This window comes from Conger conger, chromosome 18 (assembly GCF_963514075.1).
Source record: "Conger conger chromosome 18, fConCon1.1, whole genome shotgun sequence".
NCBI classification, from domain to species: domain Eukaryota; kingdom Metazoa; phylum Chordata; class Actinopteri; order Anguilliformes; family Congridae; genus Conger; species Conger conger.
In genome coordinates this window covers 31,840,446-31,866,933 of record NC_083777.1, presented here as the reverse complement: position 1 = coordinate 31,866,933, position 26,488 = coordinate 31,840,446, and the positions used below count along the sequence as shown (strand labels likewise).

Below are 26,488 nucleotides of genomic sequence, written 5' to 3'. Positions count from 1 at the left end.
TGTACGTGCAGGGATAACTAGCCGACTACTGTACTCCAGACCAATGAAATTTAAGAATCGAGCCGGAAGTGACTGTAATGATATCGCAATAAAAAGCGCAGATGTGGGGAAACATTGCGTCATTCATCATTCCTGGTCACATTTTCAATGTAGACTACAAAGTGGGCTATGCTTTCGATTTTAAATCACTCGTTTTTCCACGGCATCCTAAGACAGGACTCGGGCTAAAGACACGTTAATGTGATTCCACTTTCGGCCCATTTCAGGAAATTGGTGCAATTTAATATCAGTCTGTCACCGATAGCCTTCCATTGAGATAAATGTAACTGTTTGGAAATAACATAAAGGGCCTACAAGAAATGAAAAATCCCAGTATGATAAATTGAGGTTCTGCAAAGGTACTAGCTATTCAGAGTTGGATTTTAAGGACCCATCACAGAGCAATACATTTGTGGCAATGCCCAATCTTCCGCTATATAATGTATATTTGTATGCTTTGAATGTTTTTTTTGTTGTTGTTTTTTCGTCTTGATATTTTTAAACATGAAACTTTAAGGCTTATATTCAAAGTATTTATCTTTCTTTATATATTAACTAAACGTTCACAGACGTAGTTAAGCAGAAGATTCGACGTTTTTGTGAATTGTGTGGACAGTCCTCGAAATCTATTGCAAATTGGGCATACAAGACTTAATATTTATATTCAGTGTAGTCTACCCAATGTGTTTAATTGAATGTAATGTAAAAATGTAATTTTATACAGTGGTATCTGTAGTTCGTATGATTACATTTGTACTAAAACTGCAATGAGATTAATGCATGAGTATTAAAAGGTTTATTATAGCTAATTGCAAATCAGATTAAATCTTGAGATATTATTTACATGCACTTCGCCTCTTGATAACAATAAAAAAATAAAAATACTGTTTCTGTCTCTATGTTAAATGGTAGGATACTCTTGGGTTATTAATAAAACCTGTTTTGTATAATTACTTATTATACTTCAGGCTACTAGCGCAGGCCGATTTGTGTATAATCTATATTATTATAGTACAATGCATTTAACTGCTCACCGTTGAGATTTAAGACTAAAATCCCGCCTGAGCTGGCCAATGGCGCTTTTGTTGATGTTTTACTATTCAGAGACATTTAAGATATGGAGAGAGTGATTTCCTTCTTTGGACACATGTTATGTCAAATCAACTCTACCAGAATAAAATATGCGCTTTAAAGTGAACTTGAGCCCTATTAGACTATCGCAAACTCTGTTAAATCAACGCTCGAACATGCTGAACTTTGTATGAATTGTTTATTACCAACTTTGACGGTGGTGTCATAGCCCTTTTTGCTACAATGCAAGCAAGACACGTTTAATCAAAACAAACGTCTCATTTTCGTGCCATGGCTTGAAGTGTTGGTAGGTAGCTGACAACACTGGACTCTGTTCTTGTTTTGGAAGTATTCAGCGATTGGAGTGACATTACCAGTGTTTGAATTCACCGGACAGCATTTATTGTGAGTAACCTATTGCATTCTGAGAGAACGTATGCAGCTCTTTATTGGAACAAATTCAAGCAGATTTCCTCCGGTCGTGGTTACATCACGATTACATCGATGACAGCTGCCCGCACAACACAGGGGCCCCTCCGCAGAGGTGTGCAGCAGTCATAACTAACCTGTTCATGTCCGCGCATGTTCGCTTCAAACGCTATGGGCCTGAAGTTTCAGCGGCATGTGCAGTCAGCAGCTGCACCTTGACCAGCGCAGCGCCCTTAACCTGGATTCCAGCTCTGCGTTGTGGGTCACTGTACCTGTGCGTCACGCGCTCGGCCAGGGCAGCACGGGCTCAGGTGGGCAGGGCGCGCTCAGGTGAGCGCGACAGACACCATTGGCTGCCGCCCCCAAGACGGCCATTTAGGCAGATTTGCTTTGCAAATTAGATGGTATAGGCTGCGTCACGCGTAATTTCCAGCACCTATAATGTCGAAATGATTGTATTTACGCTCTCATTCTGTGTGATTAGTACATAGTACCCTGATGTCACCTAACCTATTCTCCAAACGAGTAGACTCATTTTCCGCATTTCCATTTACTTTTCACCAAATAATTTGCCTTTAATAATGTGCCATGATATCGCCAAGCAGTAAAACGATCTACCTACATCTGTTGCTTGCGTCTTGGATCCATACTCTTTGCACTTGTTTGCATTGAAGTTTCTTGGGATATTACTATTTAGTGTCAATAATAATTTCAAGATTCCGTCGCAATGCAAAGCATTTATGCATGGATTTTACTCAATGACTCACTCGAGGTGAATAAAAAGTGGTTGTCAAAATCTAAATTGTGTACTAAATATACATTTCCAAATATTTTGTACTAGTTTGCTAATTGTTTGATTGTTCTTTCTTGAACTTGTCTTCAAGTTGCTTTTATCGCTACTCTGTCTTTTATAGGTTTAAATGATGGAATGGTGGTATTTAAGTCTGAATATTGAATTGTCCCCAAAAGAATACGCATGTCCCAATAATATGGCCTTCATTCTCGGTTTTAATTTCGCTTCAGTGGAATTGCCGAACAGAACCGCAGTTTTAAGTAGATTTGTATCATTCCGAGCAGATACGGTTGTTGCCTGCGTCACTGTTGGTGCACTTTGGCTTTGGGATGTTGTAATCCCCAAATCGTACCAGCGGAAACCGACGATTACATAACATCTTTCCTCCAAAACAAAAATGTTATTGAGCCACGAGCCCAATTGTCGCCTGTGCAATGCGAGCGTGGACAACACTGACGCGAAAACTGATCTGAAGTAAAACAATAAGAGCAGAATTTCAAATAAAAATGTCTCGGAACAAGGACGGCCAAATACATACACCTGCGGGGCTCCTTTAACCTTTAGTGGTCTTGACATTCCTCTAAATACACTGTTTGAAATGGCAGGAATGTCGTAAATTAGTCTAGTTTACATAAGAGGTACTGTAGGCTATAATTTATACAAGAACGTTCAGTACTTACTTTGATATTTTATATATATATATATATATATATATAGCTAGTTTAATAAAAACCTTAAATATAATAATACAATAAAATAATGCAGTTTTTGCAGCTATTTTCACATTTAAACTGCATGGTTTTTATTGCTTACTGTCAGTTGTAGATGGCTCGATCAATATGCCTCCCTGACTGAAAATGTTTGTTATTTATGGCTATTTATGTTCATATTTTATCTATTCCTGGCTGTGTGAATTTTTATATTAATATAAATGTTAAGATTGTGTGCATCACTGCAATTGTTGCCCAGGAGTGCCATAAGCCTTTGCAAACGCACTGTTGATTACATTACATTACATTACACTACACTACATTACATTACTGGTATTTGGTTGACGCTCTTATCCAGAGCGACTTGCAACAAAGTGCAAAGTGCATACACATAAGCAGGGATAAGTGCGGTGAAAGACCCTAGAGGGAAGTACAATTTCAAGTGCTAAAAGTACAACAAAGATATAAGGACTAGGGCCTATTTGATTAGGGCCTACTGTTCAGTTGCAGTAGTTTAATTTTGTTATTATTATTAGTACTACTACTACTACTACTATTATTATTATTATTATTATTATTATTATTATTATTATTATTTATTTAGAATGTTGTTAAATTATTGCTATTGTATAGGCTATTGTATATGCTTTTGTGAATGGACATCAAAATGTTGGCGATCGTTTATTCAACTTTTATTGGGATTTAGACTCATTCATCCGTGTCCATTCCCTTTGAGTCGCTCAAGTTCATTTGCCTGACTGCAGGGTCTTGGTTGGGTCAGCTGGGTAGAACCACAGAGCGGGGCAGTAAACGCGTTTTTGCAAAGCCTTGCACGTCTTGAATGCGCAATACCGTGACCTGCTGCTCAGACGCTATGTGTATATAGGCTTGGACCAGAGTACAGAAAATATCTCGCATTAAGTGGTATAAACATTCCGTCAACTACTGGTGTAGATGTGCAGGTGTGTGTATGTGTATATAATTGTTTTGTTTTTTTTTACATAAAGAGCGCGTTTCGGCTCCCGCCTGGGTCATATTCTCTGTGTAACCCCAATGAAGGCATAGCCCTGGAACGCTGTGAGTTTTTTATTTTTTATATAAGCCTAGTAAAAAACATATTCATATCATTTTTACACCATAAGCATGGATAGAATTTGGGACACGGTATTTGTAAACCGAGGCAATTCTAAATTAATGAAACCTGACGATTTTTTTTACTCTTACCCTTGAAGAACTGTAAGATAATCGTATTTTTGGACAAGGTAAATGGATAAACGGGTCGCACATTAAATAAATTTCCCACATTATTTATGTTCTGGAATCGTTTTATCTCCTTAGTTTACCGTGATGCATCTACATACTGTAAATGATTGGAAATGGGAACCCTGTGATTCCATACCTTGTAGTTCAAGGGACCTTTGTTGGGCAAAACGGTTCTCTGTCTGATAGCTTTCACACTTCACATCCATGATAGAGAGTTCCAGCTAAGAAGGGTGCCCCTGTGGAATCAAGCTAAAGGACCCGTTCAGAACCAGAGTACACCATTGCTCGCGGGGTAATGGTTTCAGATCCAAGCTACCAACTGTGGTTGTTTTTACCAAAACTGCATCGCGCCACACGGGCTGTTTTATTGAATGGGGGGGGGGGAACCGCAGATCCTGCGCGGTTTAAGGTTGGATAGGCAAACTAAGGCAGTTTATAGCACAGTTTGATGATTTTTCCAGATGATAATTTTGGCGAACTAATTGTATTTCTGCGAGGCTACATGAGAAGGCAACCTTCTAATGGCCTGATTTCGTGAATGACGAACCTGGTGACCCCGCGGTGCCTCGTATGTTAGCAGCCGTGTCCTCAACGCAGTATGGAATATGTAGATAAAAGCTTTACTTTCCATCAGACCTTGTGTCGACGAACATGTGCAACTAGCAGAATATATATCATTAGACGACGCCGGTTTATTTTTTACATGCAACATAATGGACAAAGGTATCGCATGCATTACATTTCATTTTCATGTGGACCTGAACCGACCGATACCAGTTTAGAGACGGCATGACACTAGAACCGAACCCGGGATGCCTAAGCATCTTCTACACGGCTACATTTTTAACATTATTATTTTTTTATCGGGCAGGAGGCTAATTTCATGTTAAATTTACGAAGCATGCACACACTACCATTTTCGTTTTACTCTCTCACTCTTAATGTGGAGGTATTTGGAATTACCAGCGATTAGCTGTCTGACCGCTACATGAGCGACGTAAGGGTGTGTGGGCGCGTGCTACCGAAGGTCGTTCTCAATGACGTAGCAGTGTCTACCTGTGCGTGGTAGAGCAGGCGTTAGTGTAGGCCTATTTTATATATATTTTAAAATATAGTTTAAAAAAAAAAACGATTCATGTAGTCTGATTAATTGGTGAAAAATCGCACCATTTAATTGTTATTATATTGCAAAGGAAAGTGACATTCTGTGCCCCCAATTGTTACGTTAATATATTCGATATATTTTTGTTTTTAATTTAGGCTAGTTTGTGCGGGTTTGTAGCTTTAGCGTTTCTGTTCATCCCCCGAAAAACAGAGGTAATGTAATGGACTGTGCGATGAGTGGCCAGTTTATTTAGCTTTACATTTCGAGAGTCAGGGTAAAATAAAATCTGTAGCCAAAAATGTTGCTTTTGAGGTTTATTCCTTTCTTCCGGTCACCGCAGATAACTAGCTATTTAAGTCATACATTTAATTCAGGTGTCATTTTGCATTGTATAATATTTAGCCAATTGTTTAATAGATCGATGTGACTAGATTTTTATTCGAAAGCAGAAGTACGATCGACTTGGGTAAGACGAGTGTGGAACACCATTCGGCTGTGCCTTACACTCAGAAAAAAATGGTTCCAAAAGGAACCCTGTGATTCCACAGAAGAACCCTGTCTAGTTCAAGGGTTCTCTGTCTGAGAGCTTTCACTCCTCACCCTTATGATAGAGGGTTCCATGAAGAACTAAAAGGAGTTCCTCTATGCAGCCAAGCCAAAGAACCCTTTCTTTATGAGACTGTAGGCTGGCGACAGGGCGAATTCATGCATATTTCGGTTTAGTTGTTTTTATATGTTTATTCAAGGCCATCCATCAATTCACCAATCACAGTTTCTCCCTCACTCAACAGAGATAATCCGTGCCAGGGTATACACTTTCGGAATCCGTCGTTTTGACACAAGGCCCTTAACATGTCTTGCTTTTGGCTCTATAAACTGTTTGAATGTTGTAAATTGTGCTTCCTCAAAAAATTAAATAAATAAATAAATAAATCACCCGGCGTAAAGAGTAGTGTAGAGACAACCTTGCGCTTCTTACAGTGTGCTTTGACGATGTTTACACGCATAACGCGTGCCAACATTGGAAGCAATGAGGCGCCTTTACAAATGTCTAGAATCTTCACGGGAGTTTCGATGGTGCACTGGGAGCTAACGGTACGGCCACGGCGCGAGCGTAGGCCGAGGCTACAACACGCACAGCTAGGGGTTCTGTTTGGCACAACGAATAAGTTTACGCATTGGCGCATTTTATATACGTTTATCATGGCCTTCATGGCATTCCAATTCTACACTTCTAACTGCGTAGTGTACACAATCTGAGCGGTTTATACACTTCTATTCCCATGGCCTGTTGAAATGGAGCCTTGTGTAAGCATAATTGGGCTACCTCTTTGAATTTATTGAAAATGGAATGCTTTATTTAAATGAGTAGGATTTTACATAGGCCTAAAATAAACAAAACAAGCATTATATAATACGCTGTCGAAGGATCGTTATCCCAAATCTGAATTAAATGGATGCTTTGGAGATGGCCGTTTTTGTATCTTTTACTGTAGGGTATAGGGTTAATTATACTACGCGGGCCCTCAAAAATACGATATTTTTGACAATGGTATCCTGCATCAAATTAAAAGTCAATTCACTTGTAGATTAATTAATTGAAGTGGCTACGGCAGTCACATAATGGCATAGGCCCATGTACCATTATACTGGTACCTGCCGGCTTAGAGGGCAAATAAATGTCATTTCAGGTTGGGGTGTCAGGCGAGTTGTTCCCATACAAGGTGTGCGTTGCCTGATAGTTTCCAAATAAAAAAATCAAACCATTCATACGCGGTCAAATACCCAGTACCTGCTTACTTCATAGAACTTTGGATAGTAGCTCGTTAATAACTTAATTAGTTCTAATTAAGGAGTTGCGCTAGTTCCCATTTTTGTACTACAATTAGTCCCAAACATTCTCAGAAATATGTGTTGTATAGCGTAAAATTACCAAAATAAATTGCCATTGTTCACTGTTTTTTTTAAAAATAAACACCTCTTGGCCTACATGCCAGATATTCGGGTTGATACAAGCACATCAATAACCACGAGGTAAAAAATAAAATAAAAACAGGTTATATTGATAAAACAAATAATTTTAATATTTAATTAACTTTGACCAAGTTAGATGCTTTTTGACATACAGGAACGAAAACAACATTACAACGTCCATACATTAATAAATCCTAGAAGCTATTAAGTGCAAAACGTTGAAATTAAATAAAAAATAAACCCGACAGTCAAAATAATGCCATGTCGTGAAATTAATAACAACGTAACCTATACATAGAGTTAGATAGATAGAGATTGACGTAAAAGACAAAGGTTGCTGAAATGAAAACGACATTCTGTAATGAAAACGTCAATGCCTTAAAGGTAGTTCAGTTCGATAATGAAGATGTGCCATGGATCGACTTCCTCCTACCAATAGGCGAGTGGCATCTAACCTGAACTCAGAGCGGGAGAAGGAGCTGAACAATAATATCAGACGACGACTCCATCTTTGGTCGTGGATCAGCCAAAATAGTGTACCGTCTGCGATAATAGAAAAACACATCGGCTAAACTTAGACTTAAATGTAAATGAACGTGAACGCCTGTTTTAACACTTCTTTACTGAGGTGCTGTAGTACCATCTTTCCCAGTAACCTATGCGGCATGAGTTTAGACAACACTCGACGTTTTTCTCGGACACCAATATGACAGTAAATTAAACTGCTTATGCGCAAATGACCAAACCACGACGGCCTCCGTCATTTGACGTTTCCTACGTGCAGGCCCAACATCATGCATCGCTGTGACTACGGACACTCATCTACATGTTGCTAAAATCACGCTCCCCACAAAAACAAACAAAAATTAAAGAAGTAAAATTGGTTCCAAAACGGAAACTCTTCATCTTTAAATGGCTGCAGACCGTTGGTTATATACACGTTACAGCAGTATGTTACGTTGATTAAGCCTAAGCGGAGAACCTGAGCAGAGCCGAATTTGTTGAAGGTTATCCGTCTCCTCGTGCACGTCTATAACCCTGATTTGTATTTATAAGGCGCTTTTACCATATGGAATGATTGCAAAACAAATGCATACTTACATAAATAATTGAAGTAGCTGTATGTTGTACCCCAAGACTGATCGATATTATGACAATAAAAATTAAATACTTTTTTTTTTTGTAATAAATATAAAACATAAATTAACCGACCCACGGAAACCATTCAAATTATTTATACAAGATATAAATAATCAGAAATGTGTGCTGTTACCTTTGGCAAGGCTATAGTTAAAATGTATAAACTAAAAGTTAGTCCCTTTCAATGGAAGAAAACATCGCACTTCAGGATATATGCATATGGCCAAAACATCGTAGTTGCAGAACTGTCTTCCCATTTGACTGACTTGTCATCACTTTATTGTTTAAGGTTAATATGAAAAAGGGCATGTAGGCTACCGTTTGTAGAGATGGTCAGTTTAAGAAAGAACTGGGAGGGACCCTCTTTTGATGATGGGACAAAACACCCGAGAATCCGCCGGTAACACCGGGCGTAAAGGACGGTAATGAGGTTCTCAGTGTTTCGGAGATAAGGGAGTGGGGGGAGCCGGGCGGCACCGCGAAGCCACCGCTCTGCTGGAGGGGCTGTGTGTGCTGCGAGCCAGAGACGAAATAACCCGCTTGTCCGGATAATAAACCAACGGGAGACGTGCTAACGCCGTAACTGTTTGTCAAGTTAATGCCCCCGGCAGATCCTCCCAGAATCGGGCGAGAGAGGTCTCCATTGCCCAGCTGCTCAACTCCGGAAAGTAGCGAACCGTACGTGTGCCCCTGATTCAGAAATCCAGGTGAAGATCCGTTGTAATGAGGATGGTGTAAAGACAAAAATGGCGAAATTTGCCAGTACAAAGGGTTGCTCGCCCTGTCGTTAAATCCCAGCCCTAACGGCGCGAAGCGGAGACCCCTCTTCATTGCCAGTTTGCCCCGGGAGGTAGCCGAGCGCCTCCTAAGTTTGCCTGTAGTCCCACCGATGAAGACATCATCGCTGGAGGGATCCAGCATCCAGTAGTTCCCTTTCCCCGGGTCGTCGTAATGCCTCGGCACTTTCACAAAACATTTATTGAGGCTCAGGTTGTGCCGGATTGAGTTTTGCCAGCCCTGCTTGTGCTCTCGGTAGTAAGGGAAGTTCTTCATGATGAACTCGTAGATGCCGTTAAGAGTAAGTCTCTTTTCAGGACTCTGTCTAATAGCCATCATGATCAGGGCATTGTAGCTGAACGGCGGTTTGTCATATTTTCCGTTTTTGCTGGAATCCGCCGCCCGCTCGCTGCCCTCCTCGTCCTGCTTTTGGTTTTCCTGGTTGAACGGCGTGGGCTCCATTTCGGTGGGATCCAGGGATTTCTCTGAGTCTGAGCCCGAAGGGAGAGTGTTTTTCTCAGGAGCCCCCAAGCCCGGTTTGTCGCATTTGGAAGGAAGCAGCAGACTCTTGATACTAAACGAAGTGGATTTGTGCACCATTGTCGGCTCTTTCTGATCTCCCATGCCGGGCAAGCCTTGGGTTTTGCGTTTGAGGAATAAAAGGTCAGACGCGATCCGATCTGAACATTGCATGCATGAAGGAACTTCTAGGACAGAGGCGAGCTTGGCGTGGGATGGTGAAATTAGTAATTAAGGAGGTTCCTTCTTATCGCTACATCACCGAAGAGGAGGAGCTACAGTGACTTGCTTGAAAGCGTACACTGTCAACAGATCGCACCACAAAGCAAATGACAGCCTTTTTTCATTTCACCATATGCCACCCTGGGACACATTCTCGTGCGCTCCGGAACTAAAATGCATTTGGGAAATTTAAGGACATCTCGAGCACCTCCTGTGTGTGTGTGTGTGTGTGTGTGTGCGCGCGCGCGCGTTTAAAGAAATTGCTGCATGTAATAATGAGTGTTCAGCCACTTCAACTCCACTTGAGTGGCTAACAGCCCGTTGAAAGACGGGAGAGCGACTGGTGTAGACTATATTCATTCAACGCGCACTGCTGTTCAAAATAGGTTTTTTTATGTTGTGCAAGTGGATTGGCATTTTGTTTTAAGCCATTGTTTGGAGACGCGTGCGTCAAATACATTGGCAGTAAAACCAAACTCGGGACGTGAGCGCCTCCAGTGTACAGCGGGATGGGAACTCCGCGGCGACGCGCGGCTTGACCTGAAAACATTTATTGTAAAAAAAACTGGGGTAAACAGACTTCGTGAACACTACTCCGAAGGGGTTTTATTATTTTTTTAAAAATCTCATTAAAAACCTATCAAATGTATATGCCTAGTTGTATTATGAAATATTTATGCGCATCTAAAATGCAAAATATCACAATTTTATATTATATTTAAAACTCCACAGGGATGTTGCATACATCATTCATTCATATTGTTTTGTGGAGAAATTAAATGCAGTATTTAATAAACAGTTGTTTTCTGTAATATGAGCGACGACATTCACCAATGCGTATCGACCAGTAACAGAAATGCGAAACTATTTCATGAAGAATTGCGGCTTCTTTAGGGAGACCGATAACGCAGAGAAGCTCGACCTCAAACGGTCAAACGAAGAAGCACAAGTCGAAAGGACATGGACGTGACCGCGCAATCTAAACGGCCCAGCCCTGGAATCTTGACTGCAGGCAAACTCCTGCAAATTGTGGACTTTCCGTTTCGCCCGTTCAGTGGACTGTAGCTCAGGATTCAGGCCAAACCTCGTTAAAATACAGACGCGGCAGGTTTGGCGTGGACCAGTGACTCCAGAGCAGGCGGGAATACCCTAGTAATAAAGCCACTATCCATTTTCGTATCCGTATTTCGGTAACCCAAACTTAGGCTATTTGATTTAATTATCTTTTAACCTGACCACGCATAGTTATCAGTTGAGTTATTTGCATTTATTTATTTCCAGCATCAAAGCAATGCAAGATCCAATTAAATTCTACAGTTGACAGTTCTTTTTCCATAGAGGTTCAGGCCACGCGAATAGGCCTACAAACATTTACACACATCAATACAATCTTGCAGCACTCATCTCGTATTTTAAATATTTTTCACAATTAAATACATATTTATCAGAGTGGCACATAACTCTTAGTACAGGCACATACTCTAGCAGAGATGGAAACATTTGATTAATTTTCTTTCACAGTCTCATCAGAACAGAACACATTCCCACACACTAAATGCGAATTTATGTATATTTATTCTGTTTTATCCAGTTCCTGTGGACTACATTTTTTTCTCTTAATTTGCAGCCACAATGATGTTGCTGTTATCGGCAGCTGTTTTTAAATTTTTTAAACCGCCCTCATCCCTAAACCATCAACAGAAGAAGCATCCAAGTAAAAAGGAAAATGTCCGAGATGCAACTAAAATCCAAAGAAACGTTTTGCACGTTGAAATGCCATAATTTATGCATCAACGAATATCTGCCTTGTTAGCAATTATCTGTATTTCTTCCCAGTTGTAAATATTGGCATACTATGTAATATTGACAAGCTGATCTCACACTGGGTTTGCATAAACCACTTGAACCATGATCTATCTGTTCATAACCTTTCAAGCGTAGAGGCTTCATAACCTACGCTTCATAACCTCAAGCGAAGAGGCAAGCATGCCTGCCGACGTCTCCTGCCATTGAGATTGTGAATCACTCACACTTTTGCTTTCCGTTCGTCTAAAACTGGAATATTTTATATACATGATGCATACGACGGTCAGGGCAGCCCGTCGGTCCGTTGGGCCGATTCTCTTACCACTCCAGAATCGCGGGGCCGGGTCCGCAGGCAGCGGTCAGAGGCAGCTTCGCTCCTAACCGCTGTGCATGCGGCAGAACGGCGTACACTGTAATCCAACGTCCAGAGGAACCAGACACAAAATAATGTCACTCTGAGGCTAGCATTTGGTCGTATGAGGAGCCAATTCAGTGTTTTTTTCTGTGTGTGTGTGTTGTTGTTGTTTTTACTTCAGCGCGACACGGTGTGCCAACATGGTGGTTATGTATTAGGCGGCAGAATGCAACCAATTTTCAAGTACATGTCAATATTATTGCAGTAACCATTTGTTTGCATCTCTGTCTAGGTGTATTCTGTCTAAATATTGTTTTTATTTGTCAGCTGTGCATTTAAAGAAATTACTTTTTTCTAAATGCATTCCCCAATTAAATATCTTTCAGAAATACACATAGCCTATTGAATACAAGAATAACATGTAGGCCTATATTAAGTTATGTCATGTGTAGTTGTAATTTAACCGATTAATTCAATGAAATTAGGAATTAACCAGCATTTGAGTGTACCCGCGGCAAAAAATTACTTGAAAGAAAAACAATAATAATTTTCCTCATTTAGTTTAGCCATTCATTTTTTTAAACGATAACGATGAGTAACTTCAGATTGCGTTCGACGTTACCCATGAAACTACACTTAATCGTAACTACACGGATCATTTGAAGGCGAGATATAATTACAATATTGTGTCGATGAGTGTGAGTATCTTACAAGCCTCTCGATTAATTGCATCCATCAATTTGTTGATTTATTTATTTAATTTTTTTGTGGTCGAGGAGTGAATCTCCATCCAGTTGTTTCGCTAGTTACTGGTTGCACCGCTTTATTTAGCAGCCTCGTCATAAATTTGCCTCTTGCAAGATCACTGCCACGGTCCCATGTCCATTTCGGGGTCTCGCCTGGCCGACCCCCTCGCTGTCCGTTTCTTTTGCGGATGCTCTGAGACACTGCGAGCCTTGCTTGTGGGTCTCCCGGTGGTAACGCGTTGTCCATCCGTAACCGCAAGCTCCGTCCAATTTCCATGCCGAAACACGACATGTTTTTTGCGTACTCCCTAGTTATGCCAGTGTAACATTCCACGTTTTTGCTTGCCTTGTGTAAACAACGGTGATCTTCCGGGTTACGTCATCATATACGCAGCTGGTGAGGCCCACGCAGGGGCTGTCCACCGTGCTGCCTTCTGGATTTAGCGCTGCTGATTTTACGCACAGAGCGTATGGATTTACGCGCTTTCATCTGCCGTCTATCAGCAAGTTAACCTTGGCCCTGTGTGTCTGCATCAGAGTTACGAATAATAACAATTTGAATAATGAAGAAGTAAAAATGGTAATGACATGCACCTTTAAATAAAAGGTGTAGCTGTAATCACTGTGCCCAAATCACTGTGCCGTAATCACTGTGCTGAAATCACTGTGCCGTAATCACTGTGATGGCATGGTGACGGTTGGTGGTTGATTTGTTGGAGGGGTAAAGGAGTGTGTGGGATGCAGTGAGCTCATACAGCAGTGGACAGACGTGTGTGTGTGTGTGTGTGTGTGCCTGCATGCGTGTGTGTGTATGTGTGTGTGTGTGTGTGTGTGTGCTCGATGCAGTGAGCTCATACAGCAGTGGGCAGACGTGCGTGTGTGTGTATATGTGTGATGCAGTTAGCAGACAGCCCATCAGATGATATCTGGGCTTGTTATCGCAATTCCATCAGTTTGGCCACTGAGCGCAGGAGAAAGCCGTGTGACCGAGTGTGGGTTAGCCTGGGTTAGCAGTGTCACCGAGCGTGGGTTAGCCTGGGTCAGCAGTGTGACTGAGCGTGGGTTAGCCTGGATTAGCAGTGTGACTGAGCGTGGGTTAGCCTGGGTTAGCCTTGGTTAGCATTGTGACAGAGCGTGGGTTAGCCTGGGTTAGCAGTGTGACCGAGCGTGGGTTAGCCTGGATTAGCCTTGGTTAGCAGTGTGACCGAGTGTGGGTTAGCCTGGGTTAGCCTTGGTTAGCAGTGTGACCGAGCGTGGGTTAGCCTGGGTTAGCAGTGTGACTGAGCGTGGGTTAGCCTGGGTTAGCAGTGTGACTGAGCGTGGGTTAGCCTGGGTTAGCCTTGGTTAGCATTGTGACCGAGCGTGGGTTAGCCTGGGTTAGCAGTGTGACCGAGCGTGGGTTAGCCTGGATTAGCCTTGGTTAGCAGTGTGACCGAGTGTGGGTTAGCCTGGGTTAGCCTTGGTTAGCAGTGTGACCGAGCGTGGGTTAGCCTGGGTTAGCAGTGTGACCGAGCGTGGGTTAGCCTTGGTTAGCAGTGTGACCGAGCGTGGGTTAGCCTGGGTTAGCAGTGTGACTGAGCGTGGGTTAGCCTGGGTTAGCCTTGGTTAGCATTGTGACCGAGCGTGGGTTAGCCTGGGTTAGCAGTGTGACCGAGCGTGGGTTAGCCTGGGTTAGCCTTGGTTAGCAGTGTGACCGAGTGTGGGTTAGCCTGGGTTAGCCTTGGTTAGCAGTGTGACCGAGCGTGGGTTAGTGGGTATAACGTATAGCTGCCTTGCGATGGAATGAGTCCATGGCATAATATTTATGTGACGAGATGATGGTCGAACTGTGACATCATCAGGTAAACATCCGTATTATCTCCATGGAGACTGTAATGCAGTGCATGATGGGCATTTCCGGGGGAAGGATCCAAACTGCTCACATGCTGGCACTCACCAGCACGGAACACAGAGGTGAAGGTTTATAAACACGGAGTCGTGGCATCTGTGAGCCGAGCCTGGAGCAGGGCTTGACCTGAGCGATGATCAGAGCCTTAATCAACAGTGTTTTTGACAAAGTTCACCGTCTAAACATGACGGTGGGATGAGTAAAGCGTCCATAGGAGACCCTTCCTCGGGGTTGTCAGCAGAGCGCAGGGTGTGGCTCTGTGAGGACTTAAACGTGCCCCCCACGCCCCAGCGGCGGGGTCTGAGGTGACGGGAGCTTTGGGTCAGCAGCAGTGCGTGTTATTTATAGCACACAGAAAGCGTCTTCTCCAGGTCACTGGCTCACGTGCCTACCCATAAGCCCCTGCACCGTCCGCAGTTGGGTCTCCATGCCAACCACCTTCACCTGGCTCTGTGAGTGCTGGATGGCACATCTCACACAGGCTGGCTTGAGTGTGTGTGTGTGTGTGTGTGTGTGTGTGTGTGTGAGTGTGTATGCGTGTGAGTGTGAGTGTGTGTGAGTGTGTGAGTGTGTGAGTGTGTGTGTGAGTGTGAGTGTGTGTGTGAGTGTGAGTGTGTGTGTGTGTGTGTCTGTGTGCGTGTGCGCGCGTGTGTGTGTGTGTGTGTGTGTGTATGCGTGTGAGTGTGAGTGTGTGTGTATGTGTGTGTGTGTGTATGCGTGTGAGTGTGAGTGTGTGTATCTGTGTGTCTGTGTGTGTGTGTGTGTGTGTATGTGTATGTGTGTGTGTGTGTGTGTATGTATGCGTGTGCGCGTGCGTGTGAGTGTGTGTGTATGTGTATGTCTCTGTGAAGAAAAATGGTGGTTCAAGCGCATGCTTTTAAAAAGGCATTGCTGTCTGAATTGGGAAGAGCTGATTAAACTGAGAGTCTGGACATTGTGTTGCACATGATCTCTGCCTGATGCGCCTCACACCCCTGCAGTGGCACAGGAAGTGCGTCTCCCTATGAAATATGCATTCTGCTGAGCCACCCCTAACCACTCACTCCCATGAGTTATTCACACTGGGAATACATCTATAATGGCTCTGCAGTTAAAAAAGAAAATATTAAAATCCGTACCATTCCTCTCCAAGTGTCAAAAAAAGAAAATAAAGAAGAGTGCGTTGAAAACTTTCCAGATGGTATTTTAAAACTCCATTAACAATCATTACGGTTCATGTGTGTGTACTGGGTGTGTGTTCTGGGTGGGTGTGTGTGTGTGTGTACTGGGTGTCTGTGTACTGGGTGTGTGTGTGCTGTGTGTGTGTGTGTACTGGGTGTCTGTGTACACTGGGTGTGTGTGTGTGTACTGGGTGTGTGTGTGTGTACTGGATGTGTGTGTGTGCTGGGTGTGTGTGTGTGCTGGGTGTGTGTGTGTGTGCTGGGTGTGTGTGTGTGTACTGGGTGTGTGTGTGTGTACTGTGTGTGTGTGTGTGTGTACTGGGTATGTGTGTGTGTACTGGGTGTGTGTGTGTGTACTGGGTATGTGTGTGTGTACTGGGTATGTGTACTGGGTGTGTGTGTGTGTACTGGGTATGTGTACTGGGTGTGTGTGTGTGCCTGGAGTGTGTGTACTGGGTGTGTGTACTGGGAGTGTGTGTGTGTGTGTGTGTGTACTGGGAGTGTGTGTACTGGGTGTGTGTGTGTGTACTGGGTGTGTGTACTGGGTGTGTGTGTGTGTACTGGATGTGTGTACTGGGCGCTCTTTTTCCTGTCCACTCTCTTTGCAAATTTAATGAAACTACACATGCAGCCCTGTCTGTTCTGTAAGCGTGGGGGTGTGTGGGGGGTGTGTGTGTGTGTGTGTGGGGTGCGCGAGGGTGTGTGTGTGTGTGTGTGTGTGTGTGTGTGTGTGTGTGTGTGTGTGTGTGTGGGTGTGGGGGGTGCGCGAGGGTGTGTGTGTGTGTGTGTGTGTGTGTGTGTGTGTGTGTGTGTGTGTGTGTGTGTGTGTGTGTGTGTGTGTGTGTGTGTGTGTGTGTGTGTGTGTGTGGGGTGCGCGAGGGTGTGTGTGTGTGTGTGTGGGTGTGGGTATGTACTGGGTGTGTGTGTGTGTGTACTGGGTGTGGGTGTGGGTGAGGCGCGAGGGTGTGTGTGTGTGTGTGTGTGTGTGGGGCGCGAGGGTGTGTGTGTGTGTGTGTGTGTGTGCATGGAGCCGGCCATGGCTGCCCTCCCCAGGATGAGCACATCCCTGGGCCAGGCCGGGGTGTTGTGCACACACACACAATCTGCCAGCCTGCCAACCCCACAGGGGGGGGGGCACGGGGGCGTGGAGCCCGGAGAACAGGGCGACCTAAAAACCTTCCTGGCAGAGGAACAGAATGGCGGCGTTTCCGACGGAAAGCTCATCCATGTGTGAGCCTGCCAGCGAAGTCATCATCTCACTGCTCCTCCACAAAGGACAGCTTAGTGTGCCTGTTTGCACAACACGCTTGTTTTCTGCCTCTCCCCTCCTGTTTGGAGCGAGTTTAACGCCGCAGTGGGCTGGGCGAGGGGAATGGCCGAGGGTGTTTATGGTACATTAGAGTAAATATTTATTTCTGTTGCAGCGAATCACGTCACATCGAATCAGCTGTCCTCTCCACACACAGAGGAGTCTGTCTCTCTGCACTCAGACAAAAAGTGCTAAAAAAAGTGCTAGAAATTGTACCCTAGCCATGGCTACTTTGTACCTTTTTCTGCATGTAGAAGGTGCTTGTCAGTATGCTTATTCACCCAAAGAACAGCATTTTATCATTCACTGTACATTCAGGAAATGTACCTTCCTTATAGAACGAAAATGTACTTCTACTGTTCCTTTATTTCTGAGAGTGCCTGTCTCTCTGTCTCTCTCTCTGTCTCTCTGTCTGCCTGTCGCAATGTTTATGTCTGTCTCTCAGTCTGTCTCTCAGTCTGTCTCTCAATCTGTCTCTCAGTCTGTCTCTCTGTCTGTCTGCTTGTCTGTCTGTCTCTCTGTCTGTCTGTCTCTGTGTTGTGGATCTCTGTTCTCTCGTCACCAGCTCTTCTGTCCCTCGAGCAGGAAACCGCCTCTGAACAGCTGTTTGCACAGGGGCATTTAGATCTGTGTCACGATGTACTATAGCCTCTCACAGCCAATCAAAATCCACCTCGCAAACACGGCCAATCACAGCAGAGCACAGAACGCAGTCGTGAGCCAGGAACATTGAGCTCAACGCAGAACGGCACAGCTGAGGGCTGCGATTGTGCATCTTTGTTCACTGAAGCATCTTTGTGTCCCCACAGAGAGCTCTGGTTCCCTTTATTCCTGCTCTGAAAAATGACTGTAAATACTTTCAACTGCCTTTAGATGCGGGTAAAATGTTTAAATGCTCCTGCACTGGACCAGAAAAGTGTGATTTGGGAAGGTTAGTCCCTCTGTTCCCAACCTGCAGGGCTGCTGATGAGGAAGGAACAGGTGTTCTTGTGCCACCACTTAAAATATTCACCCTGCCAAACGACCAGTAAACAGCCAGTCCCACAGGGGGGCGTGTGGGGGGCACTGTGACTGACTGCGTGACTATTTCATGAAGTAACGCACATGGCTGCCTCGGAGTCACAGGCGGACTCGCGCGGGATGAGCGCGGGACGAGCGCCGGCCGGTTCTTCTCTCTCCCTCCCGATCCTCGCAAAAGGCGCGGGCGGGGAGCGGTGCGCACGCAGCCGGGCGATGAATTATGAAGAACGACGGTGTGAGGAGAAGAGCACGGCATGCTGGGTAAAAATAACCGCCGGAGTCGTCCGCCGGATTCCCCCGTACTGTTCACACGTCAGACGTAATGAATCTGTGCTTCGCACCTGGGTCAAATGGGATACGTTATTGTTTTGGTTTAAAATACTTCTGTTTACTTCTGTTTTACTGAGCTTGTCTGGTGTTTTGGAACCTATGGAATACTCTCAAAGTGCAAACCCGCCTTCTGGTCCTCTTGGTTGGCTCACTTGCACCAGGCAAGATCAATCGAGCACAGAGAAGTATTTGAATCCAAAACAATTACGTCTTTGTGTGAAGAACAAGTAAAGTGCCAGAACAAGAAACCCCATACCTGCAATGTGTGTAAGGTGTAGATTATACTTTACGTTATTACATTACATTAGTGGCATTTGGCAGACGCTCTTATCCAGAGCGACATACAGTTGATTAGACTAAGCAGGAGACAGTCCTCCCCTGGAGCAGGATTGCAGGATTAAGGGCCTTGCTCAAGGGCCCAGCGGCTGTGCAGATCTTATTCTGGCTACACCGGGATTAGAACCACCAACCTTGCGTGTCCCAGTCATTTACCTTAACCACTACGCTACAGGCCACTTTATTATACATTATTATTATACATTTGCATCCCTGCTTGTATGTGGAACCCCCTAAAGCAGGAATCTTTCAATTTAGTCCAGGAAGATGGCTGATTCATTCATTCATTCATTCATTCTTTTTAACAGCCACCAGGCCATTTGAGACAAAGTGAAATTTGGAATAAAATAAAATAAAATAAAAATAATGAATCCAGTGATTCACTGAAACACCACTGCTAACACCACTTGGATTTCAGATGGGAAACTGCTTAAAACCAACCTTTATGCAACAGTTCTCCAAAATTATCTACAGGTAAATTATTGGTGTTATCTAATTATTGTGTGGTGTACAATGCATGACATGTTGAGGATTTATAAACAACCCTTATTCATTCTTGATTACGCTCCTAATTGTGTGCTGGTGACAGTATTGACTACCCAAGTGGTTTGCCTGCCATCTAGTGGCTAGCGTCCACATGAGTGTTTTTTTAGTTCGTAGGTATTCAAACCATTACACTTCTTACATAAACAAAATGTATTTAGTCCATGCTCAATTAGTTCAATACATGAAACATTCTCTGTTAAAATAGTTTTAATTATCTATGACAATGTTTAATTAACAAATTGAACCATGGTGTATATTTTATTCCTATCATATTTAATACATTTCGGAAATTGTTAAACGTTTTCTAAAGGTGTGTACATAGGTGTACAAAGGTGTGATAATTATTTAACTTACGTATAATTTAAACGTTTAGCAAAATCAGAGCGAATGTGACGGTCAATGTCAACGGTGTGACGCCAGTTTTAAAATCACGCGCTTTAGACTTCCTGAGTGCTGTCATTTGAGATGCGCGTCCATGATCTTTCTGAACCGCGCTGCGTTTGGAGTTCGCAGTGGCCAGAAGCTTTCCGCGATGTCGAATGACGGTGCTGACGGCGGCAGTAAACTCTGCTCCGTAGATTTTGAGATATTCGGGCACGTGCAGGGTAGGTTATACTGCTCTTTTTTTTTGGTTTTTGTCGTGTCGGCTAATAACGGTTCAGCGAGACTTCCTGCGGTAGTATCTGCTGCAGCCGTGTTTATTTTTTGCTCGTCTTTTTATAGACGCTGATTATATTTCTATTCAGCGTTTACGTTGACTGCCCATAACGGAAAAGGATATTATGTAATTTGCTTTGAGTAGGTGGGTGAAATCCTTGGCATAGGCATGGTCAACATTATGGTTGAGTTTTGCCTCACCGAGACAGCCTATAAGATAAAGTTGTGAAGTTAGTAGTTAATTATAGGTTGATGTAAAATCGAACGGTTTTCAGATTTCATTTTGACACATCGCTATTTTGTGGTATTAATCTGTTCTTAGCTAAAGAAATGTTCGGCTGTGTCTACTGGACGGCTTGATAGACTAATCACTTTATTTTAGTGGCTCATACAGAAATGAGCGAACTTGGTTTATTGCCAATATTTGAAGTCGTAGGCCTACAAATGAACGAACAAATGTACTCGTAGGTTCTTTCCGGAGAAGTGAAGCCATGTGATTTCATTGGCGGCATCATCGTTGAAATGCAATGTGTGACATTTAGTGCTTTACATTCATGCGTTTTTTTGGGGGTTTTTTTTGTACGGAAAATATACTGCCTTATAACATTAACGTCATAACATAGCGCATGCATATTGTAGGCCTTCGCGGTTTACCAAAAATAATGTGGTTTAGTATGGCACATTGAGTCATCTGAGCCTCCAGGAAAGCGTGTTTCAGAAAGGGTGAATCTTCGTCTCTCTTTCGCAGGTGTATGCTTCCGAATGGTAAGTTCCACATTCTCACACTGAGCCGGTACAACAACGCTTTTTTGGATGGTCCTAGAGGGCAGAGAACTGCTGGTGTTCCACCCTCCCTTTACCCGGGAGTCAGGTGTGTTCACCCTCCCTTTACCTGGGAGTCAGGTGTGTTCACCCTCCCTTTACCCGGGAGTCAGGTGTGTTCACCCTCCCTTTACTTGGGAGTCAGGTGTGTTCACCCTCCCTTTACTTGGGAGTCAGGTGTGTTCACCCTCCCTTTACCTGGGAGTCAGGTGTGTTCACCCTCCCTTTACCTGGGAGTCAGGTGTGTTCAGCCTCCCTTTACCTGGGGGTCAGGTGTGAACACCCTCCCTTTACCTGGGAGTCAGGTGTGTTCACCCTCCCTTTACCTGGGAGTCAGGTGTGTTCACCATCCCTTTACCTGGGAGTCAGGTGTGTTCACCCTCCCTTTACCTGGGAGTCAGGTGTGTTCACCCTCCCTTTACCTGGGAGTCAGGTGTGTTCACCCCCCCCTTTACCTGGGAGTCAGGTGAGAAGACGGTCTAATCCGCTAATTGCATTATTACATTACATTACATCACATTAATGGCATTATCCAGAGCGACGTACAACAAAGTGCAAATCGCATACCCATAATCAGGGATAAATGCGCTGAAACAACCTAGAGGGAAGTACAGTTTCAGCTTCATAATTACCTGTGCTGGATTTGGATTCAAGGGCCAAATTTGAGCATCCATAGTGGTAAGGCAGGGATCCTCAATTCTGAATCATCACACCTGACGCCCAGGTAAGGGTGGTGCCTGCAGTTTCTGTGAGTTCCTGGTCCCTGTTGTCAGGTAAACGGTGATGTCATCGTCCATGTCACCCTGACCTCCGCTCTGTTCCCCGCTCTGCGTCGTCATGGCGCCTCCCTCCCGGTCGCTCTGCGTCCTCCGGTTGCCATGACGACTCGCCGCTCTGCATCCTCTGGTTGCCATGGCGCCGGGGGGTCCTCAGTACTCTGAGGAGGAGGGTCTGAGGCTGGGCCTGGTGGGCTGGGTGAGGAACACGCACAGCGGCACCGTGGAGGGCCAGATGCAGGGGCCCCCAGAGCAGATCAGAGAGATGTGAGTGAGCCGGGGGCCGATTGGGGGGGGGATTCCTGGGGGGTCAGGGAGAAGTAATTCTTGGCTTCCACCAGTTCCTGCTTCAGTTTGGTCTGTAGAGGCTACACCAGCCCAGGTTCACTCACAGGTGGTTCAGTCATAATGTAGCTTCACTTATAGATGGAAATGTGCTGTTATTGAATGTCCTTCACAAGGCTATCAGTACAGTTATCTAAAGATGTAAAGAGGTGTTCTGGGTTTTCCTCATTACAGTTATCCAGCTAACTCCGTTATCCTGTGTCTTAAAATGGGACCCTGCTTTGTGAAATACCCCCTGTGTCTGTATGCAGGACAGTGTCATTCTCATCCTGTGTGCTGTTCTCCATCTGTCCAGCAAGGGGCGCCCTTCACCAATGTGTTACTTTGTGTGGAACTCTAGTCTAGAATCTTCTCTCTGAAACCTTGTGGGCGAATGTTGGGATTGGGTGAACGCTGGAGACAGGAATGTTTCCTGAGAACAGTTCAGCTGTTTTTGCCTCATTCTCCAGCCCTTTTTATTTTATTTTTTGTTGTTTGGTGGGTCTCACTCGATACCCGAGACTGCAGAGGCAGTCTCTCGTTTATTATTATTTATTACTGAGGTTACTGTGATGCACGTTTCTTCATGCTTTTACACCCATTAGTGCTGAAGGGTTTACTCTGTTTACTGTGGCCCTCTCTGAAGCGTGATGTCACTGAAGATGGACACTTTCCCCTGGACCCGTTTCACCTCCTGATCACCCTCCCACCCTCCCACCCTCCTCTGACCAGCCCCAGCTCACAGGAGTGACTCCAGCCCCAGCTCACAGGAGTGACTCCAGCCCCAGCGCACAGGAGTGACTCCAGGGGCTTTTACGCTGTAAATGACGAGGCTGTGGCCCGACATCACCCCAGCCTGACCTCTTCAGCCTCCTCCGCTGAGTCACTCAAAGCCCCTCTCTGCCCCTCTCGCTCCAGGAGTTAGTCAGGCAGAAACTGCCAGGCGGCCATTTTAATTAACCCCCCCCCCCTCACCGTTGGGTCCCATCGGTCTTTACTCGATGACGTCACTCAATCCTCAATCTGCCTGTGTCGGCGGTGAATCGTGCTGGTAGTGTGTCTGGGGATTGGGCTGGTTCTGGTGATGAAGCATCGCTGTCTGTGTGTCGGTGGCGTGGCGCTCTGGAGGGGGAATGAGGCCACTGCTTCACCACCAATGCTGCTCCACTCTCTGTGAAATTATTTCTGTTTATTTCTCACGCTTTGCAGGGCAACCTCTCCCCAGAGCACCTGTCCCACAAAGCCCTCCCCAGATGTGTACCGACGGCCTTCCATGAAGGCCAGAGAGGTATTTCACAGAGCTGGCTAACTCACTAAGCTTGACTTCTGCATCTCAAATATGGAACATGGACTAAAGTAAAAATGGCTTTTCCAGGTTTTATCCAAGTCCAGCTTACTCAGTGAGCCAGCTTCCTGAAATCCTCCCATGGTGTCTAAGTTCTGCTTCTCCTCACTACGGCTGTAGCTAACTGCTAGCCTGCTAACGATGTCCATCTGAGAGAAATTGAACATGACTCTTCAGACTGCCACCAGAGAGCAGAAAACTGATGTAGGATTTCCCCCTCAGGTTTACTAATCTGCGGGATTGGTTTCCAGTGCAGAGCAGGGAACAGATTTATGTCCTTGGCTATGCTAACCAGCCGATCATAAATTACACTATTTACCCAGCTTTGGGCACAGATCACTCAAAGCCACCTAGCATTGTTTGCCTTCATATTACCTCCATCAGTGGCACAGTGGGTAACACTGCTGCCTCGCAAGAAGGAGGTTCCGGGTTCTTCTCTTGGCCAATCCCGGATCTTCTCTTAAAGGGCCAAAGAGGAGGCCCTTTAAAGGTGTGAGGTCATGAGATATGTGATTGGAATGCTCTGAACTGAACATTCTAGTGCTGATGTAACAATCACTGCCGGTCACTGTATGCAATGGAGTTCTAGAACACACTTGGAATAAGAACGGAAAGGAACATTCCATGAAAACCAGCTCTTTAAAGGGATACACTGCGTATATGCTGGGCTGTGATTGGCTGCCTGGCGCATTATTCTCTGTTATTCTACGAATGTGTTACTGCTGTCCCTGATCCTGATTTGAGGTGTGCAGTGCTACAGGGCGGCACTAATGACCTCCGTCCCTGCTGCCGTGGAAACGGTACCACCATCCCTGGGCAATAAAGCTTCTATTTAAAGTTCCTCTTCAGTGCAGTTACTGCTGGCTGATGTGCAGTCTGGGGGGAAAATTAATTCTGACTGAGCCGCTCTATAGAGCCTTTACTGACTGAGCCGCTCTATAGAGCCTTTACTGACTGAGCCCCTCTATAGAGCCTTTACTGACTGAGCCCCTCTATAGAGCCTTTACTGACTGAGCCGCTCTATAGAGTCTTTACTGACTGAGCCCCTCTATAGAGCCTTTACTGACTGAGCACCTCTATAGAGCCTTTACTGACTGAGCCCCTCTATAGAGCCTTTACTGACTGAGCCCCTCTATAGAGCCTTTACTGACTGAGCTGCTCTATCGGGCCCTGAGCTCGTGGTGAGGTATTTTTATTTAGGTTAAATACGCTGTGCTTTCTCTGATATCACTAGTACATAATCAAGGGCACCAGTGCTGCATTTGGACAGGGAGATAACCCATATCTAAAGAACAACACACACATTATGCCAAGCCAGGCAAAAACAGGCCATCTGTTCAATTTGTGTGTGTGCGTGCAGGATGCATTTCTGTGTGCCCTCCGCTAGCTGGCTGTGTTTGTGAGGGTTATGTGAGGTGGTTTATTTTTGGGCTCAGATGGGCCTCCTGTCCTACATCCCGGTGTGTGAGACAGGAAAGAAAGGAAGATTCCCCGTGTGGTACGGGCTGAATAAAACTGAACGATACCCCAGCACCTCAATCCCACTCCTCCTGCATGCATGTGTGTGTGTGTGTGTGTGTGTGTGTGAGGCAGAACAGACAAGCTGTCCCAGCACTCAGTATCACAGCTCCACCCTAAATAGTTTCAGCTCCACACCGTCCCAGCAGCCTCTCTGACCCACATCATTTACACCCCTCTAGAATCACAGCATTCACACGGGCTACTGCTACAACATTCACACGGGCTACTGCTACAACATTCACACGGGCTACTGCTACAGCATTCACACGGGCTACTGCTACAACATTCACACCTGCTACTGCTACAACATTCACACGGGCTACTGCTACAACATTCACACGGGCTACTGCTACAACATTCACACGGGCTACTGCTACAGCATTCACACGGGCTACAGCTACAACATTCACACGGGCTACTGCTACAACATTCACACGGGCTACAGCTACAACATTCACACGGGCTACTGCTACAACATTCACACGGGCTACTGCTACAACATTCACACGGGCTACTGCTACAACATTCACACGGGCTACTGCTACAGCATTCACACCTGCTACTGCTACAACATTCACACAGGCTACTGCTACAACATTCACACCTGCTACTGCTACAACATTCACACGGGCTACTGCTACAGCATTCACACCTGCTACTGCTACAACATTCACACAGGCTACTGCTACAACATTCACACGGGCTACTGCTACAGCATTCACACCTGCTACTGCTACAACATTCACACGGGCTACTGCTACAGAATTCACACAGGCTACTGCTACAACATTCACACAGGCTACTGCTACAGAATTCACACGGGCTACTGCTACAACATTCACACGGGCTACTGCTACAACATTCACACCTGCTACTGCTACAACATTCACACCTGCTACTGCTACAACATTCACACCTGCTACTGCTACAACATTCACACAGGCTACTGCTACAACATTCACACAGGCTACTGCTACAGAATTCACACGGGCTACTGCTACAACATTCACGCGGGCTACTGCTACAACATTCACACCTGCTACTGCTACAACATTCACACGGGCTACTGCTACAACATTCACACCTGCTACTGCTACAACATTCACACGGGCTACTGCTACAACATTCACACGGGCTGCTGCTACAACATTCACACAGGCTACTGCTACAGAATTCACACGGGCTACTGCTACAGCATTCACACCTGCTACTGCTACAACATTCACACGGGCTGCTGCTACAACATTCACACGGGCTGCTGCTACAACATTCACACAGGCTACTGCTACAACATTCACACGGGCTACTGCTACAACATTCACACGGGCTACTGCTACAGAATTCACACGGGCTGCAGCTAACACATGGAGGATAGAGCGCCCATATAAATATAGAGGGAGAGGGAGAGAGAGAGTGAGAGAGCACACATACTGCTAAAAAATGCAGGGGAGGAAGGGTGGGAGAGAGAGAGAGAGAGAGAGAGAGGGAGGGGGATGGAGCAGTGT

General features: G+C 45.0%; 2 protein-coding genes across 6 annotated transcripts in view; one reads left to right on the top strand and one right to left on the bottom strand.

Annotated features, from left to right (window-relative positions):
- Positions 1 to 7,648: 7,648 nt before the first annotated feature.
- LOC133118656 (forkhead box protein G1-like) lies at positions 7,649 to 10,000 on the bottom strand. The gene has a single exon (XM_061228804.1). The coding sequence runs from the start codon at positions 9,992 to 9,994 to the stop codon at positions 8,858 to 8,860; it is 1,137 nt and encodes a 378-aa protein (XP_061084788.1). The 5' UTR covers positions 9,995 to 10,000; the 3' UTR covers positions 7,649 to 8,857.
- Positions 10,001 to 20,010: 10,010 nt separating this feature from the next.
- Positions 20,011 to 26,488, top strand: part of LOC133118414 (acylphosphatase-2-like) — a 7,810-nt gene continuing 1,332 nt past the window's right edge. Inside the window, exons 1-4 of one of the 5 annotated variants that reach the window (XM_061228415.1) lie at positions 20,011 to 20,143; positions 20,944 to 20,960; positions 21,951 to 22,060; positions 23,327 to 23,405. In XM_061228415.1, the coding sequence (XP_061084399.1) occupies positions 20,014 to 20,143; positions 20,944 to 20,960; positions 21,951 to 22,060; positions 23,327 to 23,405 (336 nt within the window). In that variant the 5' untranslated portion in view covers positions 20,011 to 20,013. Of the gene's footprint in view, positions 20,144 to 20,943; positions 20,961 to 21,950; positions 22,061 to 22,722; positions 22,877 to 23,326; positions 25,150 to 26,488 lie in introns of those variants that run through there. The other 4 variants (XM_061228414.1, XM_061228417.1, XM_061228418.1 and 1 more) reach the window with 4 other exon arrangements.

What these genes read in the sequence shown, in the direction of transcription:
- LOC133118656 (XM_061228804.1), bottom strand. Translation starts at nt 9,994, where the DNA reads ATGCAATGTTCAGATCGGATCGCGTCTGACCTTTTATTCCTCAAACGC.